At 52.4% G+C, this 25112-nt stretch overlaps 1 protein-coding gene across 2 annotated transcripts in view; it reads right to left on the bottom strand.

The window, feature by feature from the left end:
- Window positions 1-3251: 3251 nt before the first annotated feature.
- The window catches only part of PUF60 (poly(U) binding splicing factor 60), a 28663-nt gene continuing 6802 nt past the window's right edge, over window positions 3252-25112 (bottom strand). Inside the window, exons 2-11 of one of the 2 annotated variants that reach the window (XM_042831276.1) lie at window positions 22151-22246; window positions 20329-20418; window positions 19251-19301; window positions 15145-15306; window positions 14617-14709; window positions 13502-13715; window positions 12919-13109; window positions 8132-8267; window positions 7461-7696; window positions 3252-3684 (exon numbers count right to left, since the gene is read on the bottom strand). In XM_042831276.1, the coding sequence (XP_042687210.1) occupies window positions 3385-3684; window positions 7461-7696; window positions 8132-8267; window positions 12919-13109; window positions 13502-13715; window positions 14617-14709; window positions 15145-15306; window positions 19251-19301; window positions 20329-20418; window positions 22151-22246 (1569 nt within the window). In that variant the 3' untranslated portion in view covers window positions 3252-3384. The remainder of the gene's footprint in view (window positions 3685-7460; window positions 7697-8131; window positions 8268-12918; window positions 13110-13501; window positions 13716-14616; window positions 14710-15144; window positions 15307-19250; window positions 19302-20328; window positions 20419-22150; window positions 22247-25112) is intronic. The other variant, XM_042831277.1, reaches the window with a different exon arrangement.

Here is a 25112-nt window from a genome sequence, read left to right as displayed (position 1 = left end):
GCCGGATGCTCTCCACAAGATACTGGTAAGACTTCCAGTCACCAGCAGTAACCTCATCCAGAACAGGGAAATCTCACACAGACCTCTCAGAAACACATAAATGAGGGATTGGCGAGGCATTACCCCCATAACCTCATTCTTTTCCGTGGCACCGCTTCCCAAATCACAATCTCCTGTTCCTTAGGGGAGGAATAGGCCAGTTTACGCACAGAACGCAGCATGGAGCAGACTGTACCCCTCACACCATCCCTAACACCCTGGTGACCTGTCACACACACACCTACTTCCAAATCCTACGGCATGAAAGATGAATACATCTGGCCTACCTGACATCTTGTTAGGATCCAGGGGAAAAAACCCTTCCTCAGTGCGGGATTTTTCCCTACTTCCCTTGTTAGTTTGAGATGTTTCTCTGCCTTTCCCACTCCGGCGTCGCTGATCCTCTGTCACACAGCTGAGCTGTCAAATCTGAAGCCTCTTCTCTTCAGTTTGTAAAATACCATCTTAGAATCATAGAATCGTAGAATCACCAAGGTTGGAAAAGACCTCAAAGCTCCCCCAGTCCAACCGCTCCCCCATCACCAACAGCTCCCACTGAACCACGGCCCTCAGCACAGCATCCAGCCTTGCCTTCAACACCCCCAGGCTCGGTGCCTCCCCCACCTCCCTGGGCATCCATTGCAGTGCTGCCCACCTTGCTGACACCTCATTCTTCCTCACGTCCAGCCTGAATCTCCCCTGCCGCAGCTTGAAGCCGTTGCCTCTGCTCCCATCACTGATGGCACGAGAGCAGAGGCCGCCCCCCAGCTCACTACAACCTCCCTTCAGGAAGTTATAGAGAGCAGTGAGGTCTCCCCTGAGCCTCCTCTTCTCCAGGCAGAACATTCCCAGCTCTTTCAGCCTCTCCTCATATGGCCTGTGTTCCAGACCCCTCACCAGCTTTGTTGCCCTCCTTTGAACACGTTCCAGGGCCTCCATGTCTTTCTTGCAGTGAGGGGCCCAAAACTGGTAACTGGACACTCCCCACTGAACAGAGTCCGTTCTCGCCATGCTGCCCCCCACACCTCAGATATTCACAGACCTGGATCAGCTCCCCTCTCAGCCTTCTTTCCTCCATGCTGAACAGCCCCAGCTCACTCAGCCTTTCTCCATAGCAGAGATGCTCCAGGCCCCTCACCATCTTTTGGCCCTCCGCTGGACTCTTCCCAAGAGATCCCTGTCTGTTTGGTGCTGGGCAGCCCAGAACTGGACGCCGTGCTCCAGGTGAGGCCTCAGCAGGGCAGAGCAGAGGGGGAGCATCGCCTCGACCTGCTGGCCACGCTCTGTGCAATGCAGCCCAGGATGCCATTGGCCCTCTTGGCCACAAGGGCACCCTGCTGGCTCATGGCAACCTGTCGTCCACCAGGACACCCAGCTCCCTCTCCGCAGAGCTCCCCTCCAGCAATGCTCCCATCACTGATGACACGAGAGCAGAGGCCGACCCCCAGCTCCCTGCAGCCTCCCTTCAGGAAGTTATAGAGAGCAATGAGGTCTCCCCTGAGCCTCCTCTTCTCCAGGCTGAACATTCCCAGCTCCTTCAGCCTCTCCTCATCAGCCCTGTGTTCCAGACCCCTCACCAGCTTTGTTGCCCTCCTTTGAACACGTTCTTCCTTGTCAGTTAAGACTGACTGTGTTAGAACTGCTAGCTCTCAGCCAGTCATCCTTTAACACATGCTGGATCCTTGCATCAACTTCTACCCTTTCTTTCCCCTCCCCGCTGTTTTAGAACCACCACCAAGGTAAGGAAGCACCCGGTGCCACCTCACGCTCCTACATCCAGCCCACAGCAACGAGCACCAGAAAATGGAAACCAGAGAGGATGAGGTTAACACAGAAACGAGCTGGAAACGGCGAGCTTTCCTCCGTATTACAGACAAAAGCAGCGAGGAAGCGGCGATGCGCTGCCAAAGGAAAGGCAGCTGTGAGCTGTGAACGAGGTGGATGGGATCACAGGTGGTGTGGGATGAGGCTCTTCCAGCACACTGAGAGGAGTGCCAGCACCAGGCCCTGCAGAGGTCTCATGTGGAATGCATTCATCAGGTCTAATTAACTAATTGCCAAGCAAACGGGCACGAGAAGGGCACAGAGCTGCGGGAGCAGCGCCAGGCTCGGCCCATAGAGATACTCAGGAGTTGGAGCACCTCTGCTACGGAGCCAGACTGAGAGCTGGGACAACGGGAGAACAGAAATAAGTCCATAAATTAGCTGTAAATTAGGCTTCAAGTACAGATTTCTAACCTACAACTGAAGTTGGAGTATTTAAAACAAGGTAATTTTTAGTGTCTCTAAGTTTAGAAGCAGCGTGCAGCTCCACTCAGGCCGCCCTCCTGAAATTCCTTTGGGGTCCTTCTTCTGTTATTAGAATTCCTACATTATTTTTTCCTTCAGCTCTGTGCTGTCTTTGCAGTTTTGCACAGTAAAGAACACAATACCCTCTTATATGCTTACAGTGTTTAGAATCGTTAACAAAAGCTAATTCTATTCCTAATTAGACAGAAAGATAACGAAATACATGCATTCAGGTTTTGAAAATACTACCAAAACTTTGGGCCCTCGAAAAAACCCAACTTGTCTTTCAGGCAAGGCACTGTTGCATGCTGCTGTGCTCCTCCTCACTGCCCTTTACACAGGGACCACAAGGATATTGAGTAAAAGCTCCTCACGTGGTGGAAATGAAGAGTTACTCCCCCCTTCACCCCAGCTGTGATGCTGGTGGTCTGACCTGACACCGGTTTGGGCACAGGAAGGAAGAAGAATCAGTGTGGGTAAGTGACACACCAACAGAAGCGAGCTGTAACCGTGGATCAGGGCAGACAGGATGCCAACACACCGAGAAGATGCAGCTGCTTCACTTCTGGGCTCTGCTCCACGCTGGGGCTCCCGGGAGCTGAAGCTCATCGTGCAAGTCCTCAGCAAGAAGGCGCCCTCCTGGCACTGCCCCGGCTCTCCTCCATCTGGCTCACAGTATTTGAGCAGCACTGCTGTATCACTGAGACCCCCCCCTCCTCCAGCCCAGCTATCGGCCCGTTTCTGAAGCAAACACAAACTCCAGCCCTTGAAGCACGGCGGGATGCTGAGCGCTTTTGCAGCGAGCCCAGCGCGAAGCACAAAGTGCAGGCAGGGCCCCTCTTCAAGCTCTGGCTCCACTCCTGCAGGCTGAGGCGGCTGCACCCGATGGGCGCTCGTCCCTTGAACACACACAAAAACACAAGTTAACTTTCTTGGTGCTTTTATCCAAACTACGAGTACATCACAGAGATCTGTGCCCACGTGGGAGCATTCTTTACACATGGCTAAAAAAACAGACAGGCAGAGGGGACAGGGGCCGAGTCCTTCCTGCAGAGTTCATGCCGACAGGTCGCTGTTATCAAACCTCTCCTGGTCGTACACCTCTGCCACCACCTTTCTGCCAGCAAACCAGCGCCCGTTCAGAGCCTGAATGGCTTTGTGAGTCTCTGAGGCCATGGAGAACTCCACGAAGATCTTGACGATGATCTCAGCATCTTCCTCTTCTCCCTGCTTCTCCTGGTAGATGATGACCCTGTTTACAGCCCCAAATTTGCCACATTCTTCCGTCACTTCTCCCTCCAGGTCATCATCAATGTCCTTGGGATCCACCATGTTGCGAAGCACCATCACAGTGGACTGGAGAGAGAAGGAACGGGACAAATCAATTAGTACATCAGATTTCCCAGTGTTACATCCTCATAAGTGTATTCCATGAAGGCAACAGTGTCAATAACATCCCAAATCCTTAAGGAATTCTTAAGGAAAAATGTCTACCTTTTCTCCCCAGGTGTCAGAGACACAAACAAATCTCATTCACTGCCAGCTGTGTTGCAGGCTGGTCTCGCTAAGAAAGGCTGAGCCATCCTGGGTGCTTTTTAGAATCACAAAGGTTGGAAAAGACATCCGTATCACGCAGCCCAACCTCCCGCCTATCACTGCCCCCAGAACCACGTCCCCAGGATATCGAACCCTTCCTTCAACACCTCCAGGGGCAGTGACTCCACCGCCAAGCAGTGCAGCCCGGCGCAGCTTCCTGAGCAGGAGTTTTTCCAAATCCAACCCGAATCTGCCCTGCCTCAGCCTGAGGCCATTCCCTCTCATCCTGTCGCTGCTGTGCGGGAGCAAAGGCCGAGCCCAGCTCACCACAGCCTCCCTCTCTGAGTGCTCCGGGTCACTGCAGAGCAATAGGGGTCCCCTGAGCCTCCTCTTCTCCACGCTGCACAAATCCCATTCCCCCAGCCGCTCCCCATAGGATTTGTGCTCCAGACCCTCCCAGCTCCGCTGCCCTTCTCTGCACGCTGCAGGGCCTCGGCGTCTCGCCTGCAGTGGGGGCCCAACTGAGCACAGCGCTGAGGTGCAGCCTCACCACAGCTGAGTACAGAGGGATGAGCACCTCCCGCTCTGCTGGCTGCACTGTGCCTGGCACAAGCCGGGATGCCATCGGCCTCCTTGGCCACCCGGCTGCCATGTGCTCTGCATCCTGCACAGTATCTGCTAGAAGATCTGTTAGATCTACTAGAAGGTGTTCTGGAAGATCTACAGTCATTAGCAATTGCACGGTGTAGGAATCCGCTGAGCCTCAGTAAGGAATGCCTGCCAGTGGTTAGCTGCTCTCAAATTCAGGCTAGAAAGAAGGCCGATTGGTTTTGTGTTCTGATTCAGACGTTGCACCTTTTCTGCTAGCTGAAAAAAAGATGCTTTGCAGTGCAGAACTTCCTGACCATCAGCACTGAGACGTCAAGTTGTCGCACGGCTTTCGGGAAGCTTTATTGGCTTGAACTTTCTGAATCGTTGATCAGAACCTTAAGGATCCGTAAAACTCCTGTGGCATTTCCACCCTCTGCGGCAGAAACGGTATTTCCACTGGTCTGACTTCGCCCGTGCATTTAAATCTGTGCATAAAAGACTGGGCCACCCGAGAGGAAGAGCAGAACGGCACAGGTCACAGTGCTGCAGCCGCCCCATGTCGCGCATCAGCACCCATCGCACGCCCACTGTTCCTGGCACAAGCCGGGATGCCATCGGCCTCCTTGGCCACCCAGCACACTGCTGGCTCACGATGAGCCGAGCATCAGCCAATGCCCCACCTCTGAAGGGTGGGTAGCCTGAAGATCCCATTTTTCTTATGCTGTTGCTATCCGGTTACTTGTTTTGCTTTGATACCTTCTTCACCACTGTCACGCATTTCAACTTTCTCTTGTGTGAGAATAACACAGGAAGTTTAACCAACTGTTTTCTATCCCTAAAAACTTCAGATAACGAAAAGAATCACGTAGGTTGGAAAAAACCTTCAAGATCATCAAGCCCCATCACCCCAACTCCCACCAAACAGAGCACACAGCACTGCTGATGCCCGCAGCCCCTGTTCAGTGCGCAGTACTCATCAGCTGACCAAGCCTTTGATTACAGGCATGGCAATAAATGAACCTTTCAGTGTGCCCACAACATTCTTTTGGTACATATCCTCCTATGGAGAAAGGCTGAGTGAGCTGGGTCTGTTCAGCATGGAGGAAAGAAGGCTGAGAGGGGAGCTGACCCAGGTCTGTGAATATCTGAGGTGTGGGGGGCAGCATGGCGAGGCCGGACTCTGTTCAGTGGGGAGTGGAGGCAGGACGAGGGGAAACGGCCGGAAATGCAGCATAGGAAGTTGTGCAGCAATGTGCGAAGGAACGGCTGTGCAGTGAGGGGAGGAGCAATGGAACAGGCTGCAGGGAGGGGGGGAGTCTGTGGGTCCCAGTGTGTCTCTATAGGTCCCAATGTGTCTCTATGGGTGCCAACGTGTCTCTGTGGGTCCCAGTGTGTCTCTGTGGGTCCCAGTGTGTCTCTATGGGTCTCAACGTGTCTCTATGGGTCTCAACGTGTCTCTATGGGTCTCAACGTGTCTCTATGGGTCCCAATGTGTCTCTATGGGTCCCAACGTGTCTCTATGGGTCCCAACGTGTCTCTATGGGTCCCAACGTGTCTCTATGGGTCCCACTGTTCACTGGAACAGGCTGCAGGGAGGTGGTGGAGTCTCCTGCTCTGCAGATGTTCCAGACCTGCCTGGATGCCGACCTGTGCGACCTGCTGTAGGGAACCTGCTTTGGCAGGGGGTTGGACTCCATGAGCTCTGCAGCTCCTTCCAACCCCTACAGTTCTGTGATGCTGTGATATCCCTCCGTTAAGCCCCACTCCTACAAAATTCCTCCCTGTGGATGTTAAGAGGGAAAACCAGAGATCTCCAGTCAAACCCAGCCCTCAGGAAGGGCCGAGCCCACGTGGCTTCTGAGCATCCACAAGCATGGAGACTGCAACACCTCTAACAGCCTCTGCACGGCTCTGTGCATCAGACCCAGCTCCACCACATGCCTTCCTCCCACCACTGGCTCTGCCTGATGTCACAGCCTGGTGCCCACAGTGTTTTGGGATCAGTGTAAGTAAGAAACACTGGCTGCAGTTCTTTCTCGCACGTCTGCCCAACCGCCTCTCCAAGCGTGCTCAACATAGCAAAATCTGAAGGGCATGTCTGGGTTGAAGAACACAAAACATCTCTGAGAATGGTGCAGTTTGAAGACTCTTCTCTGATCCTACTAAAAGCTTTTTCAAGTATGCCAAGTGAATTACTTGGGAAAGGCACCTGCCAGAGAAAAGCTACCTGTTAAATCAGAAGGTTCGGGACATCTCTAATTATTTGGTCTTTGAGAAATAAAGATCACACACGAGCAAACTCATCTGTTCTCCCTCGTGAAGCCAGAGCATCATCCCTGTTCTGCATACAGAGAAGAAGCACTGTCTGTTCAGTGTCAAAGCCTGGGGAACCTGCATGCCTCAGTCATGCACTGGAACCAAGCGGTGCTCACACTCGAGCAAGAAACCTGATGAGATCCAGCACAGCCTGTGTTCCAGACCCAACAATCTACAAGCTATTTTTCTCCTCTGCAGGCCTTTTCTGCCATTCAAACTTGTTCTCTCTCATTTATCTTTGGTGAAATTTCATTCTACAAACACCTCATGGCTTCATTGTAAGTAGAATGACACTGCAGGGAAAAGGTGGACTCAGTAACCTGGAACAGATTGCCTCTGTCACAGCGTGCCAGTCTCACTTCCTTAATTACAAGCCAAAACAAACTCCGATGGCCTTGTAATGATGCTGGGCAAACAGGGTTTAATCAGAAAGGCCTCCTAGCCAAGCCTCTCCTGGCCTGGTGAGCGGCCAGCACTCCCAGAGAAACCCAGAGAACTTCCCAAAGGCAGAAAGAGAAGATGAGTACGCAGCCTTTGTGGTCCCACACGAGCTAAGAGGAGCAACCTGTATGAGTGCTGCAGGAAGCCAGTGTCACATACAAAGCTGCAGAGCCAGCTTTGGATATTCTAGCACAAACCCAGCTGCCCAACTTGCTGACAGCAGCTCAGGGCAGCCGTGCTGCACTCACCTCCTGTTTGCGAAGCAGCTTCTGCATCACCATGTGACGGGCACTGCTGCCAGATATGCTCATGTGCTCCTGCTCACTCAGCATCTCCGGCCTCTCGGATTCCTGGAACACCTCCTCCTCTTCCTTCTCCTTCTTGACCTCCATCAGGCCCAGAGCCGGAGGACTGGCCAGGATGGGATTCACAACTCCCACCTGGGGAATGGTGACGGGAATGGGAGGGCGGGCAGGAGTAACACCTGCAAGGGAACAAATGTTGTAGCACTAAGAACTGATGTCTGGCAACATTCAGACACACATCAACTGGTGATAAGGAGGACCATAAAGCCATCTGGATAGCTTTATCTGCTCCACACCAACAACAAGCCTTAATAAGCACTCAACACATTCACATACACTTGCCCTGGAGCGAGACTGAGCGCAGGACTCTGCACGAGGTGCCATCTCACTCCCCCAGCTTCACTCAGGGCTCATGCTCTCCTGCTGTGAAGCTCGTGCCCCTGCTGTATCTATTACACACCAACATCAACTCCTGCCGCTGCACAAATTACAGTTCTCACCAAGGACAGGCAGGGAAGAGGATTTCAGCTTTACATTCTCTTTAATCTCCACTCCAGCTAGGGAGAAGTGTTTGTAACAGTTGCAACAAGTAGCACAAGGAGCAGCAAACGCACCTGTAATGACTCCCGGCGCCTGTGCTGCCATCACAGCCTGTGGCAACGCCCCCAGTGGCTGTGCAAGGGTCAGTGCAGGGGACACGAGCCCAGGGGTGGCCAAAGTGCCAAGAACTGCAGCTCCTGCCACTGCTTCCTGCAAGAAAAAGCAAGCGTTAATTCTGCATCGTTAAGACTTGCAAAGGGGGATCCAGCTGAGGCCGAGCCCTTGTCACACTTGATACCAGCTCTATGGATACTGAGCACGACAGCTCTGCAGGGCTGCTAGAGAAGCAAGAACTTAGGCCATATACAGGAACTGGAAGACATCAGGCCGTGGAAGAGAATGTTTCTCCTGCAGCTCATTTTCATCCATCCCCCCTGGGAAGCTGCCAGGACACCAAGGGTTCTGGTACAAGCTCTGCAAGGTGCAGGCAATTTCAGAGGAGGAATAACGTCTGCTTGCTCCACGTGCTGCTGAAGGTTTTCTTAAGAGTTAACCTTCCACCAGGTAACTTGTCTGATTCAAGGAATGGAGCAGCCAGAAGCACTGCTGCAAGCACAAGGGCAGGGCAAGAGCGAGCACGGCGTTCTGTACAAAAGCTGCACGCCTCCAGGTTGGCTCAAACCAAGCATCTCACCTCTCCAGTCACCCCCTGTCGAGTGCAATCGCAGCGACTGCAGACCAACATCCCGACTGAAGGTTCTGAACGGGAGAAATCGCATCGTTAACTTCTGCCACCACCATTTTTACTGGTGAAGCCCTACTGAATTTCATCCCTACCGATGATTGGAAACTTGCTTCCAACTTCCAGCCTTGATAATTCAAGAGTTTCTTAACCACCTCCTTGTGTCCACAGCTCTCTCTTACACCTTCTCGTCTTCTTTGCCTCCACGTGAACTGTGGTCTGCTGCACTTCTCAGTATTTTTCTACAGCTACTCCAGATCCCTTCCCTATTTTCTCCCTGAATATCAGTTTCCATTTTCCTGAAGCACTGTGGGATTTCTTTCTATCTTCTATATTCCACAAAAGCATCTGACTGTAGATGGCCAGAACTGAAACATTTCAGTGGAACACCTGATTAAATGAGAACTCTTCCATAAGACTGTAGGAGTTCTGGGATATACCAGGCACGTTCCAGTACTTTTTGTTGCTTTCCAGGCTATCATAGCCATGATTTACTGATCTTCATCCTTCTCTTTCTTTCTCATGGAGATCCTGCAAGTTCTGACAGATCAGTGCAAGCATTCTGTGGTTTTCGCCCTTAAATGTAGTATTTAATTTCTCCTTTCCATTACAATTATACTCCACGTTAATTACGCTTCTCATCTGTGGTGTTACCAGCTAATTTAATTAGCATTCTTCTCCCAGCGCGCACAGTAAGACCAGGAACACTTCTGTGAACGGAGATCAATAAAGGAGAGCTTCGAAGCAGCTTCACCAGGAGAGCTAAGGGTGAGCAGCTCGCAGGCAGCCCCATTTCCACCCCTCCTCACACGGCTGTGCACCTCACAACTCATTGCAGCAGCCCCACTGCTTAAGTGACAGCTGCTCTCGTGCTCATAGGTCTCCCCCAGCTCCTAACTGCTGACAGAACGTGCAGCAAGCATTCCTCCTTATCAAGTGCAACAGCACTGTTATCAAAGGAAGTTGTGTCCATTGGGCAGGGATATTGTCCTAAAACATGCAGATGTAAGAGGCAGCTGTTTCTTCCAACGTTTTTTCTTCCTTGAAAGCTGGTTTTCACCCTTTCCCTACCACTGGGGTCGGAGCAGACTGCAGGTTAATCACAGAATTAGTCTTCCACGCTGTCATGGTTCTACGGTTCTTTTTGTTTTTGGGTTTCAGTATTCCACATCCAAACACCATGCAGTGTACAGGGCATTAAAGTGTCCCTGCCCCAACCCCAGGTTCCCATCCCTGTACATGACAGCAGTCCCTGGATCTGGCCCTTCCAGGTGGGCCGCTCTCTGGCTGCCTTGCAGTGGTGCTGCAGGCGCTTTCCTGGCCGTTCCAAGCTGTTCAGGTTTGACTCGGCCCCGGGAACTCTCTCTCTCTCATCTCGTCTGATTTATTCATCTCAATTTCAATTAAATTGTATCTATTGTGTTATCTTGTATTCCGATATTACAGTAAAATAAGTTTTCCTCCATAGATTGTTGCCGCTGCTCTTTTCCTCCCTTCCTTCCTTCCCATTTTTGTGGGACTGGGGTGGTGGGGGAGGGCAGAGGCCTGCTGCCCCTGTCACGGACACACATTGATCTGGTCGGCTCTGTGACACAAAAAGGCTACCTCACACAGAAGTGCCACAATCCTTCATCACTCAGTAACAGCCCTGACTTGATGAGACTAATTGCAGAGGACCTGCATGTGCTACGACAGCTGCACGAGGCAACCTCGCACCGAGGGAGGATGCAATAACCCTGTTTGCACCCTGGGCCACTCTGCTGGATGCTCCTAATGAAGAGCAGGAACCCTTCAGTGAGCATTCAGCGCTGCACAAAGACTGTCACAATGTTGCCATCTCGGTAATTAACTGCCCAGTTTCTTCTTAAATGCTCACAGAGGTTTCTTGACTTCTGCTTCAGGGCGGGCTGTTTCCACCTGACTGTCACAGCCATCTTTGCTGCTCAGAACCTCTCTATTCCTAATGCCTTTTAAGTATGGAGGTGCTTTCTTCTTCCTTGGCTTGCGTGTGAATTCCAGAGTAAAGCTGCATTTCTGACTTAAAATTTCCCTCTCACGTTTGCCATTTCTTTTGCCCTGCTGAGTTTACTGATCAGCTTCCCTGCTTTCTTGGGCTGTAGCAAGACAGGTGGAGATCGTGCCCCCAAGGCAAGGAATGCAGACACAGGCACAGGGCCTACTCTGAAAGGTAATGTTCCATCAGTACCTATCAGTCAGTCAGAAGCTTCAGTTTGAAGAAAGTCAGTTTTGAGACTGCTGCACTGACATCCAATCCTGCTGAATCCACTGCATTTCCTGCTTTCTGAACAGCTGGAAGCCATGGCTGGCCAATTGCCACTTTGCTGTGCAATCAAGGGTCCTTTCCAACAGCACTGCTCTCGTACAACTACGACTGCTTTCAGAACTGCCTGCCCATTCACACCAATACATTCTTTTAGCTCTGCTATAACCACTTTGCTAACTGCTGACACGCCTACCCAGACAAAGAATCGTAGAATCTTTAAGAGCTGGATCTCAGCCTTCTCCTGGTCTGCTGTCACCAGCCTGCCTGTGTCACCCACTAGGAGAGGACGCCTTCCTGGACTTCCTTGTTCCGGCTGAGGCACCTGTGGAAGTTTCTCTTGCTCTTTTTGGCATCCCTTGCCAAGTTCAGTTCAAGCTGGGCCTTGGCTTTCCACCCTCACACAGCCTAGCAGCTTCCTCATATTCTTTCCACCACACCTGTCCTTGTTTCCACTGCCTGTACGTTTTCTTACTGCTCTTCAGTTGGACCAGCAGGTCCCAGTTCAGCCATGCTGGTCTCTTGCCTCCCTTTCCTGACTTGTTTCACCTGGGGACGGAGAGCTCCTGCGCCCTGAAGAAAGCCTCCTTACAGACCTGCCAGCTCTTGCCCTTACCCACCATCCTTGCCCACGAAGACAGTTTCCCAAGGTGTTGTGTTGACTCACTCCTTGAGGACCTGGAATTGAGCTTTCCTAAAGTTTAGCTTCCCGATTTTACCCTCTGGAACGTGAACTCAACCAAAGCACAGTCACTGCAGCCCAGGCGGCCTCCAATCCCGATGTCACCATCAGTTCATTTACAATGGCGAGCAACCGGTTCAGCTCTGCAGCCCCCTGGTGGGGAGGGGTTGTTCTCAGTGCACCCCAGGAGCCTCCTGGATTGCCTGCTGCTCTGCTTTTCCAGCAGATGCCCGGGTGGTTGAAGACCCCCCCCAGTAGGATGAGTGCTTGCAACTGTGACGCCTCCCACAGCTGGAGGGTTTACCGTGATGGTGGTGAGGCGCTGGAACAGGCTGCCTAGGGATGTGGTTGATGCTCCATCCCCAGGGACTTCCAAGGTGAGGCTGGATCAGGCCCTAGCAATCTCATCTAGCTGTGGCGTCCCTGTTCACTGCAGGGGAATTGGACTAGACGGCCTTCAGAGGTCCTTTCCAACTCTCAGGATTCCGTGATTCCACGATTTAAAGAATTTCTTCCTAATGTCCGTCTAAATCTATTCCCTTCCAGTCTAAAGCTGTTTCTCCTCATCCTGTCACTACGTGCCCTTATAAAAAGTCCCTCCCCAGCTTTTCTGTAGGCCCCTTCAGGTACTGGAAGGTGCTATAAAGGTCTCCTCGGAGCCTTCTCCAGGCTGAAGAGCCCCAGCTCTCTCAGCACGTCCTCATAGGGGAGGGGCTCCAGTCATCTCTGCAGCCCTCCTCTGGACCCCCCCCCAAACAGCTGCATTTCCTTCTTTGTTGGAGGCCCCAGAACTGGACGCGGTGCTCCAGGTGCAGTCTCACAAGAGCTGAGCAGGGGGGCAGAATCACCTCCCTTGCCCTGCTGGTCACACTCCTCTTGGTGCAGCTCAGGGTACAGATGACCCTCAGGGCTGCAAGTGCACACTGCTGGTTCACGTTGAATCTTTCATCCACCGATGCATCCAAATCCTTCTCCTCAGATGCTCACAAGTGTCCTGGGCAAGTTTTACATGTGGAGTCCCAGAATCAGACTGACCAAGGCCAAGAGTCTCCACTCAAACTAGCGAGGACAACTGGCTGGAAGAGCATGCATGCTTCTTTCTAGCAGGGGGGCAATAACCACCCACCTCCCTCAGTGGCTCCAGCCTGTGTCTTACCTGTGCTGTGATCTTTGCTGTCGCAGCTGCAGCAGCAACAGCTGCTGCTGGAGGCAATCCCCCTGGTGTGGCAGGTGTCAGGAGAGGCATCGGAGGAGTCACAGCTTTACCAACTCGGAGATATTGACCCCCAAGGTCAAAGAGGTTCATGGAGGAAACAGCATCTTGAGAAGACTGCGCCTTCTCATATTCTGCAACGAGAAGGAGGAATATTTAACTTCCGAATTCAACACTCTCACTGCACAGATGTGATTCGTATTTGTGAAAAACAGAAAACAAGCCAAGAACACACAAGGAAAAGTGACTTGAGAGCTCCAGCAAGAAGTCCCTCATTGCTTAGCCTGCTCAATTCAGCCCTCTGATTGCAGAGGTGTTGAGAACAGTAGATGCAGTAAGACCACTTAATCCAAGTACTGAGTAAAAACATGAGACTACTCATTACATTTCTAAATACAGGTGCTTATCTGCTCCAAATTTATCTCTGTCCCACTGCTTCAAGTAATTCTTGCACTGAATTAAGATCGGCGAGGACGATCCCAGCAACTTCCTTTACCCCAGAGCAAATATCAGAGAGCCATTTTACCAATGAAACCATAGCCTTTGTGTTTCCCTGTTGTGGGATCCCTGGCTAGCGTGCAGGATTTGATCTTTCCGAAGGCCTCAAACACGCTCTTGATGTCATCATCTGACAGGTCCTGATGTACCGAAGCCACGTAGATGCGGTTGAAAGCCCGTGCCTCTTCTGCCAGTTGGTCTATGATGGGCTGTGCCTGTCCTATGTTGCTCGGCCTCCCCACCTGCAGAGAACACAGCAGGCTGTGAAGCAGTCTGAAGGGCAGCAGCACGACTTGCCGAGACACAGCAGGCAAACACTGCAACAACCACTTCCTCTTCAAACCACACAACCCCTCACAGTGCCAGCAAGGACAACAGCTGGCTCTCAGCTCTGGGACACAACCTGCACCACGATTCCTCAAGTGTGAACAGCCTGCACTGAGCGCCCTCCCTCCCACCACGGCTTCCCTCAAGTTAAGCAGTTTCGTTCCCTGACCTGCAGAAGAGCCACTTCCAGGATGTAAAAACAACCCCAGAAGCAAAACGCGACGCTTTACGGCCTTCTTTTCAAGAGCCCTAAAAGCCCTTGGAAGCAGCACACTGCAAAAACGCATCCGAGAAATGCAAGATAGAAAAAATAAGTCACAACAAAATACTGACTTTCACCCCAAAATTTCAATCTCCAAAGTTTCACCTTTTAGAGATCATCTGTTACTGCCTGAACGTACGCAGCTACAACTACTGCTCTTTTTAGTCTGTGCTGAAGGGTGGAGTGGTACTCGAAGTTCCTCACTCTGCTGAGGAACAGGAGTCTGATGCTACCACCTCTCACCCACAGCTGCACTGTACACAAAGATGCACGAAGCATCAGGGATCATAGTTGGGTTTGTCCTCGAGAAATTCTCATGGTGTGTGTGTGTGTGTAACGCTGCCAGCTCACAAGAACACGTTTCCTGATTTATTAGCATGCTACAGGGGTCTGGTGAGGGACCAACAGCCACTGTGCATTGAAAATGAAGATCTGTCAGGGAAGATTTCAGATTATCTTCTACAGAACAGCTTGATAAGAAGCACTTCTAGGCAAGAAAGTCTTTATTCACAGTAAAGAGAGCTGAGAGCTTTCAGAGCACGCCTGCTACTCACCTTTATATTCCTTCCTCCCAGCATGACAGAATTCATCTGCTCCAAGGCCAGCTGTGCAGCTTCAGGCACCTCGTATTCCACAAAGGCAAACCCCTAGGACAGAAGGATGCTCGTGTTCAGCCCTGCCAGCTGCACCTTGTCTCGACACCGGTGCCAGCTGACACAGCCAAGACTTCCCATCTACCCGATTCTGACTGTTGTGGCCTGACAGGACTTCAAGGAAAAGGAATCAGAACTGAAAACTGCATGCTGAGGTGCAGATCCAAGGCCACTCGTTCTGTTTTCAGAGCCTCTCAGACCTAGAGACCTAACAGACACTGCACACAGGGCTGCCAGCCGTTCAGCATCTTCTGTGCACATCTACAGAGTCCCGAGCAAACCAGGTAGAGCAGGCAGCTACGAACATTTATCTCAAGTCAGAGCACTAAAGCAGCCACCCATGGGAATAAAGGCTCCTTCTGCTCCTTGATCAATTCCGTGAGGCCTTGGAGAAAAGAAACACACGCGTCTCAAGGGCTGCTGACCAACCTTGTGCTTCATGGTAACAGAGTCCCAGGACATATCAATGCTTTTTATAGGTCCAAACGGGGCAAAGGCCTGGCGAATGGTGTCTTCTCCCAGCTCATAGTATATGGAGCCCACATAAACACGACACATGATGGCCAAGGCGCGCTGCCTCTGGGCTGCCATCTGTATTGGAAAGAAGAACTGTCTGGTTAGATCGGGGGGTGGCCACGGACGTCAGGACCTCCTCCCCTTCCTCCTTCCCTCCCAGGAGCTCTGACCCAACAGCAAGTAGCTCCTCACTGGGCTGCAGCACAGCCTGGCACACGCAGTGATAAAGAAGTATTTTCCTGCTCAATGCACAGACTGCTGGAGCGGATAAGCGGTACAGCTCACTCCCGGGGCAGTCAAATCTTTGCTGGGGTCTGCCACCGCAGGAGCCTTAACTCCAACCCCAGTGACAAGGTCTGACCCTCCCCAGCGTGATCACATCTCCAGCAACGCTTGCAGGAGGAGGAAATGACTTCATTTTAGGACGGCCTACCCCCTCCTGGCAGCAAAGGTCTCAGCTCTAGGCACTACTGCGCTCCCTCCCGCTCCCTCCCTCATGGGGCAGCAAGAGATCCAGCACTGGGCACCACCTGGTCACTCCCTCCCCCCCCATCCTCCCAGACAGCAAAGGACCTGGAATTGGGAACCTCCTCCCCACCCCCTCGAGCATCACACACCTCCTCCTCCCCCTCCACCCACCCCAGGCAGTATGAGATCCAGTACTAGGCACCACTTCCACCGCACATTGCAAAAGGAAAACAAAACAAAAGCTAAAGGAAAAACAACAAAAAAAAAGAAAATAAAATAAAAAAGTTAAACGAAACTTCTTAGTTAAGTGTGTGGTGCTAGTACTTATCACTGCCTGTCGTTACTGGCTCAGATAGTGGTGCAGCCCCCCAAGGCTCCGCCCTTATCAGTTTCGGTGCAGAGAAGGTCTCTGTGCTACTTTCTCCTAAGTATGCCTGAAAACCTGTTTACAAGACAAATCCAGACATTTCTTAAAGCAGGTATCCAATCAAGCAGTATCCTTCAATTATTTTTCACCCACATTGCAATGCTAGAATGGCTAATACCAATTAACATTATCTTAGGAAGACGCTGCCTACTAAAGTCACAGCTTTGGCCAGCACGTCCTACGAGCACGTCTTGGGACCAAGGCAGAAGGGCAGTCTCTGGAGAGGCAGCTCCCTACAACCAGCAGGACTGAGTTCCTGTGTTGGAGGTGTGCACAGGGCCGTGCTGCTGTTCTGCGTGGAACAGATGGGACAAACGTGGGGCAGGAAGGCCCACAGGCTGGAGCAGAGCAGGCAGCGTTAAGCTCGATGCCTCTCCCTTCCCAGCACCACGATTCCTGGCTCAAAGGCGGGCAGTGCTGGACATCCACCCCCACCACTGGTGGTGAAGGGGTCTGCAATCGAGGCCTGGATGAGTGACCCTCTTTCAGAATGCTGTAACAAGCATGAGCACAATGAGCTCTGACGTGTCTGGGGACGCCACGGCTGGCATGGCAGAGCAGAAGGGCAGTGTTCCATCTTTGACAATCGTGGGACTGTAGACATGAACCGTACCTGAAGGAATTCTTCTCCCTGACCATGGGAGGAAACAAGCGGTGAAGGTTCAACTCCTACCGCTGCACAAAACAGGGATGCTATAAACAGGAACGGTTCTCACCCCATACGGCCGCTCCTGAAGCGATATTAAACTTGCCTCTTGGTTGGGTTTAAGTATTTCACACAATTAAAGACCAGCCGTTTGTCAGCAGCTCTGCAGTGCTGTGGCTGGGAGGACCAGGGCACGAGCACGACAGGGGACGTGTTGTCTCCTAGGTTCTCCACCACCTTCCCAGCTTTGGTGCACGAAAGCCAGTGCCCAGCAGACCCTCAGTGCGTGCGCTGCATCCATTCATCGGTTCAGAGCCACCACCATTCCGACCCCGTGCCTGAGCAAAGTGCCTCACCACACTGACACAGACTGTGAGACAAATGCAGGGTGCTCTCAGACAAGACACTGCAGCCCTGCGCCGGGCAGAGGCAAACGCCACCTTCTGAAGACTGGGTTTAAAAATCAACGGGCTCCCTTCTTTTCAGTTCTCGGTGCAACGGTGGCAAGAAATGCGGCCTCTGCCCCCTCCCACGGCAGCAACCTTTAGGAGAGGATGCACATCTTGCACTGCTGCACGGATTCTGAAACAGGTGGGGCCACGTCAGGGCTGTTACATCTGGAACACATTGGCAAACAGGACTGACAAAGGCAGAATTTTAGACAGATATCATGGCTGCAGGCACACGCGGGTCACTGACACGGTTCAGCAGCACCAATTTGGGGGAAGGACGTAATGTACACCTGTGTGTCTGAAACTCACGGGCAGAAATGCATTGGCTTTCACTGACTACATCAAGTTGTTTTTGCTGGCCACTGATCCTCTTGCTCCATCTCCAAACGGAGCTTCAGGTACCCGCAATCCTCATCACACGGGCACCGGTTAATCTTTGCATCAGTGTAATGTTGTGAAGTGTTTATGAAGGTGATTTTAAGGAGAAGCCAAAACATCACCTCGGAATGCTGCTTTTAAGTGCAGGAGGCGATGCAAAACCATCACCACCAGCCTCAGTTTTAACACAACAACGCCAGGAAATTGTGCTCATCTTGCTGATGCAAAATTGAAACCTCGAGCTGTAACGCTTGGAGGATTAAGTAGACAGGAAGCTTTAGTGACAGGCACTAAGATATCCCAATGGGAAGCTCAGGCTGCACTTCCTTCACATAGGAAATGAGGAATCTCACCCACAGGACGTGTTGGACGCAGCCAATCTGCATTTCCTACATTCCTGAGGGGCAGCTGCTGGGCAGAGCCCAAACGCAGCGATTCAGGCTCCTGCCTCCAGGTTCTGCCCCTCCAGCAGCACTCTCTCCAAGTGCCCGCAGCCTGAGGGAAAGGATTCGTAACACCAACTCTGCCCCTCGTGAGAAATCAGTCATTTCCTGCCACGCCGTCGCTACGTACTTTTCGTCTGCTGCCCATCTGTTAATGAGCTATACAATTTAAGCAAAAATCGGTGGGCTTAAAGCTGTAAGTAAGCATCTACGTTAACTGGTAAAGGTTTCTTGGGCACAGGGGCTCAGAAACCGCCTGTGCAGAATCCACATTGAGATACCTGCTCCTGTTCCATTCCACACATCCATCAGTTTCATCTAGGCTGCCCTGCTGACACGCTACCTCCCCCGACAGCATTACAGGAGGGGAAACGGGCAGTTTTACTTTTGGTTTACACTTTGGAGGACAGGCCACCAGATGCATTGGACTCCAAACAGAAACGTTACGTTCCAACAAGATGGAAAATACTTGCAAATGAACCTTTGCATGCAGAGTGGAGCTTATGGGACACTTTCTGCAGCGGCCACTGTCCAACACATCTAGGAGAAAGGAGGGGGTGGATAATGCCAGGTAATCAGAGCCACCGAGTCCTCTGTGATGGCTCATCAAGGACGGCAGCACTAAAGAGACACAGGTGAGCTGAGCAGCTCTGCTCTTCTGCCACTTCCACCACGCTTTCGCTCGACTTGAAACATACCGTATTCCCCTAGTCTGGACATTCGTACAGTGAGGACACTCTCACACCTTGGCTACAGCACGTTCTGCGAGCCTGCAGTGCCCCAGCCTTCCCCAGCACTGCGGCTGCCAGGTTTCTGCTGCTGTCAGTTTGCTTCGTTAAGAAATTGCCCATTTTTTGAGTTACCTTGGCAGTTAGTTTTAGGTCAGGACCTCAGAACTGCAGCGTCCCTAGAAATGCAGCTCCCACAATTTCACAGGTGTGTTCAGTACTGTTCGAAATCTAAAGCTGTCTTTGCCAACTGACTCCAGGGCCCCGACTGCCCGTGTCCCAGCAGACTGCACTCAGCCCACAGGGTCTTCCTCTGGGGAGTTTACACTTTGCCTCTGCTTGCTGTGCTTGTCCATAACAGGTGGGTAAGTGGGAGGGTTGTGCTGGGTTGAATTAAGAGCATTGTATCACCGCTACATACTTCCCCATTCTAGTCCCTGACTAAGTGCCCAAGAAGAAGTGAATATGTCTATTGACCGATTGTAAAGGTGAGAGAGGATCTCCAAAGCCCATTGTCACTGCTGCCATCTGAAAGACAGTAAAGACAGAGTTCAGTCTGTTGGAGCTGAGCATACTACGGCTGTTTGTACAAACTCAAGCAGAGCGGCGGCACAGGGAACCTGTGAGAGAGGCCTCTCCTTCCTCGCCCCTCACTGCCTGGTCCCAAGGACTGTCCAGCGCTGGGACCCTGCAGATTCCAGGCCACCAGGTCAGGGTGGAGTTGTGCTGCTGCCACTGCCTCAGGAAGCAGGGTCTTCTCCCAGGGGGGACTCAAGGCAATAGTAACCTCTGCAACCACTGTCGTTGACTCACCCCCAGCATTTAAAAAGAAGCCCCTCGAACTAGAGCGGCCACTCAGAAACACGCACGGCCCTGACAGGCCGGAGCTGCCTAACGTGGCAAGCACATCCACAGTGACACTTCATTAACACATCTGGACCCCAGAACCATTATTTTGGGCTTCCCAACTGAATAGAAAGCAGTGAGACGTGTTGAGATCTCCAGCGGAAGGGAGATGTAAATGGCAGTTCAATTGCAATCCTTTCCCAGGACGAAAGCATCGCAGCCTAAATTTCAGGAGCAGCCAATGACTTCCCAGCGAGGCCGGCAGGGCACCCGGCTGAAGGGGAAGGAAGTGGGGCAGCACGTCAACAACAGAGGAGAGAGGGCACCCTCCCCTGCAGAGGGAAAGATGGTGAAAGGATACTGATCTCAGTAACCCCAGACACCACCTCACGTGTAAGCTGAGGGGGAAACCCACAGCTAATTCTTTAGCTTCTGGCGTTTTGAGAAGTGTTTGGCCAACTAACAGGAGAGAAACTCTTAACGATTTTCTCTTTGGATACGTGAAAGTGGGGGGGCAATTTGTACAGGTGAGCAAAGGGCATTTCTTTAGAGGGCTGAAGGCAGTATACTTCGATTTCACTGTGGAAATGGAAGTGCTTGTACCTGGCTCCGGGCATGCCTCAGGGCTGTGCTCTGCTTCTAAGTGTAAAAAGAACTCCACCTTGTTGGGGAGAGTAAGACAGAAAGAGCATCTGGGAAGGCCTCTCACCTGCAGGTTGGTTAGCTGTTGTTGCTGGTGGGCGATGGTTTGCTTCACCAGCACACTCTTGATGCTCTGCTCCATCGCATACTTCTTTGCCTACGAGGAAATACAGGCTCTGTAATCACCAGGCGATACCACAGAACACGGAACGACGTCCGACTTCACACCATCGCTCCCCAGAACCACACAACTGGCTGCCAATGGTGCTTTTTGGTGCTCCAGCCCTAAGCACTACGGCACGGTACGTTAGGCAGCAGCCAGCAGCTCGCTAACGTCTCGGTCTGCATCTCGGAGTTGCAAGCCCTGAAATACAGCATAATGCTTGAGCAGAGGGTTGGATGGACTCAATCTGCAGCAGGCGCAATGTTAGGAAAGCAGCATGCACTACACACTCAGTATTTCCCCTCTTCCTCCCTCTGCCCCTCAGATCCCACCGCAGCACCTTACCTGCTGGGATGAGGGCAGCACAGATTGCCTCCTTCAAATCCTTTCCACTCAGAACATCTGGACAAAGAGGTTCTACGGAAGGGAAAGGGGCTCCTAACGCCCGCGCCCAGGCTCTCGGCTACGCGCTACCCCTCCCTCGCCTCACTGCATCTGTCCTCTTCCGACTCGAGGGACCCACTGCTCACGCTCACTGAAATGCTCCAGCATTCCAGCTCCTAGCCTATGGACACAAAGCTGATTCCTCTTTTTTCTTTTTTTTTTTTTTTTTTTTTTTTTCCAGTCTTCTAGAACTCTGACAAGGCCCAAGCGTTACACCAGCGGTGTCAGAATGGTGGCTCTTTGTCAAAGGAAACCTAACACCCACAGACGTGCCTGTGCCCACGGGACACACACTTTCAGCCAAAACCCCTCAGGCACCTGCTGTCCATGGCTGCACGTGTTTGGGAGGTGCCAGGGAACAGTAGGCTCTAAACCGTGGCTTTGAGACGCGTGCTTCGGTAACCTGGAAATGGACAAGGGGAGGATGTACATCTGTCAGCTACGGAGAAGCCAGAGGAAACGAGGCCGTCTCACACTGTGAGCCAAACACACACACAGGCAGCTTCAGCACAACGGGAACATTCACATGAAGCCTACCCACAGCAACGCCAGCCTCACCTCACCAGGATGCGGAAGGCGCCTACCCCACAGCTCCCACACCCCCTGCTTTGCTTCTCTTTCTCCCCTTTTCCTCTCAGCAGCAAAGTGGGCCGCAGGTCAGCAGTAAAGCTCCCCACCAGCCGCACAAAGCGGGTCCAGGAACAGAGCCGGACTGAAGTTTCATCTACATTAGGGCTCGGGTGGGACTGCAAATTGCTGCGTGCTGCTGGGTGTCCTCACGTGGAAAGGAGGATAAGGGGACAACAGATATCGTGTGATGCTCCTTGCGTGGATGAAGTGAGAGAGCTGGAGCATATCAGAATCCCACTGCTCGTGGTGCAAGGCTGCTCCTCACGGGAACTCTGTGGCGGTTGCACATCGTCTCAGAATTGCAGTGTGATCTGAAGGCGTTACGATTTGGGTTTATAAAAAAACAAATTACAGCTCCTACCCCGATGGTCATTCCAGGATGTGCTCTCCAAGAATCATCTTTAAACTGCAAGCTAACCCAAGCAATCCTTGGGCGCAACGCTGAAGGTGTGAATGCACAGGGAGCACGCGCATTCCCCCTGCGCGCTGCTGGCAGGTGAGCTCTGCTCTTGTAACAATAAAGGCGTGTTTCAAAACACAGCAAAAAATAGCAACTGTCAAGCAAATAAAACTAAACCAAACACGTGAAACCAAACGAAGAAGAAGAAGAGTGATGGAGTGCGAGACACAGAGCGACGTGGGGTAAACTCACCTTCTGGAGGGCCTCCTGCTGCTCGGGTGTGAGGGGGGGGAGCCCCAGTTTGGCTGCTGTGCTTTGACCATTTTCCATCTTGATGGACTCTGTACCCTAAGGAAACAGAAAAGCACTCGTGGAAAAGCTGTTCTGACAAAACCACACAGATTTTGTATTTCCAGAATACCAACGTGCCAGCGCTGGCTAAAAAGCCTTCCCAAACCTGCTGGTGCGTCATGGAAACCTGCACTGCAACAGGAACGCTGAGGCCCCTTCCCACAGAGCACCATCCAGCCACAAGGTGACAAACAGGTTGGCAGCTCAATCTGAACAGTTCCCCAGCCATCATATTTGCAACAAAGAAAAATTAAATAGCTCCCAGCCTTCACTTCTACCACCTCCATCCCACCCGCTGCTCCGCCAAACATCATCGCCCGTTCTCTCCATCACTCCTCACACCGCTCTGTTACCCTCAGTTTCTCTTCTTCAATGTTCCCTCAGTTCTCCACATTAAAACACTGCTGTAGGTCCCAAGTCACACCACCACTGTTCTCAGCCCTGCTACGACACACATCAGCTGCACGTGCAAAGTCCCTCACCCAACACAGGAATACAAGGAGCTGCTGGGCTCCTGCACTAACTTCTCACGTTATCACTGATGTACGAAATCCTTCTTTGGGTTTAAGGCGTCCTACTGCCTTCATGCCGTGTTTTATACCAAGCTTCCTTCTTGTGAAACAGCCAACCCATTCTTTTATCACGTCAGGTAACAACAAGCCTCCCTAAGGCACGCACGGCTCCCTGCTAAGCACCTACCAACTCGTGTTCTTAACACGTCCCCTGCCCTCGCAGTCCCCAGCACATCACTGCTATGCTCATCATTAAAGCCTACTGATGCGTACCTCAGTTCTGCAGTTACAAATACAGAACGTGTCAGCGGTCCCCAACAAGAGCAGTACTGGGGAAAAGGAAAAGAAAAAGAAATGGACCCGCTCAGGTTCACTCAGTAAAACAAGAGCAGCTCTCCTGGCACAGCAACAAAGCTGTCCCATGGGAACAAACAACAGTTTGGATGGAAGTAACCAGCAGCTTAGCAGCAGTACTGCCGTTCCTTCTGCTCACCTGGTCCCATCCATTCAAACCCAGCACTGACAGTGAAGAGTTTTCCCCTACAGGCACAAATGCTTCTGACACACTGGGGTCCTCCCCACAGGAAGGATCTCACTGATGCATCGAGGTCTCACAGCCCTGATCCCAAAACAGAGACCAGCAAAGAGCTGCTCCTTGCAATCGCCCGATGCCTCGCTCTGCCAAAAGCAAAAGCTCCACGCCGCATCTGCCCGCAAACTCTGCACTTCTCTGCGTTCTCTTTATGCCACCACGAGCAGAGCAGTGCTAGCAGGCTGCTGCTGCAGCTCCCTGTGAGATGCAGGGCTGTGTTACAGCCAGCACCAGCACTGGGGCTCAGGCAGGCACACACTCGCCCCCCTAAGGAGCCACACGCACTGCGAGAACGCTCTAACACTTTAACCAGCCAAATTCCTTCCATAGCAGTGATGGACACCACCTCAACACCAATGCAGCTCCAGTACCTTCGTGTTATTCTCAATACAGGCTAATGATTTGATTTTTAAATTGCCGTGGAAATAACAGAGGTTGCCAAGTTCAAGAGGTGAACAGCAGAGAGAAGGCAAATGCCACATATCTGTGTTCTCAGCAGACACCCTGAGGTACAGAGCCAACACAGCCATCCTCGAGCCCTCCGCTGAGAAAGGTGGAAGAAAGGCCCCTCGGCTCAGGGCCTCCTCTGCATCCTGCTCACCTACAGAACCGCCAACTCCGCCTGCGCCCAGAGCAGCTCAGACACAGCAATCCTTAACACCAGTGCCACCAAGTGCCTCCCCTGAGGGCTGGCACCCCCAGCTGCACCCCAAGGCCCACTGCTCCATTCACAGCCAGCACAGAGCTCTGCACCAACAGCTGGGGCTGCCCCAGGACTGCAGCTCCCTTCTCCAGAGGCAGCGATGCCACCCATCCTCCCACCGGCAGACCTGGGGCAAAGCACTGCTGATCGGTGCTTAGCCAGCTCATTAACCAACCTCTTGTTTCTCAACCTGGGCACAAAGCGGGGTGGCATCCCTTCTGAGACAGACTTCTAGAGGTGTCTGTGCCTCGTGCCTGTCCCTGTCGGTGTTTAGAACACATCTGGAAAATGCCCTCAGTGATGCTCCGACTTCAGGCTGGTCCTGAGGCAGCCTCACAGCCAGACCCACCCCTGCTGCAGGCCTCACTATGGGGACCATTCCAGCCTAGCTGACAGCCACCAGAGCACCCTGCTGGACTGGGGATTCCTTACCACGAGGTAAACGGTGCTCGTCTTCCCGACAGAATCCTGCTCACTCCTTGTGCAGACCTGCTCTGACTTCCATTCACACAGACACACCGCACCATGGCAGAAGCTGCTTTCCTGCAGACTCAGAGGAAGGAGTGAGAACGGACCACAGCACCGCAGCATCACAGCTGCAGCCACCCATCCCACATCAGGACTGCACCCTGGGCCTGAAGCCACACACCTGCCCTGCTCTGCTGCTCCCGTCAGCTCCGCCTGCATCATTCCTTAAAGCAGAACTCAGCTCCCCTCCCAACCCAACTGAGAATTCCAGAATGGACAAATATCCCCACCTGCCTGGCAGCAGAGAGGTACCAGGCTGAATGGACCTCCCTCCGCATGCAAAGTGCTACCAGGGTAAAAATTACCACGGAGCAAACCTCAGATGAGGACACAAAGCATGAACGTAAGCCATTCACCCACAGAGCAGCCACTTCACCCACTGAAAGGTTCCTCCCAGTTCAGCCACCAGTGTCAGAGTACCACTGAATGCTGCCTGCATGCTGCCTCCCAGCAGGGCAGCGAGCTGCACACCAGGACAGCCAACGGAGCTGCAGGGCGAGCTCAGTGACATCCAGAGATGCCCTAGGT

Source organism: Centrocercus urophasianus, unplaced genomic scaffold (assembly GCF_019232065.1).
Source record: "Centrocercus urophasianus isolate 14NV4802_14NV808 unplaced genomic scaffold, USGS_Curo_1.0 seq_359, whole genome shotgun sequence".
In the NCBI taxonomy this organism is placed as follows: domain Eukaryota; kingdom Metazoa; phylum Chordata; class Aves; order Galliformes; family Phasianidae; genus Centrocercus; species Centrocercus urophasianus.
The sequence above is the reverse complement of the archived record's forward strand: the minus strand, read 5'-3'. Positions and strand labels throughout refer to the sequence as shown.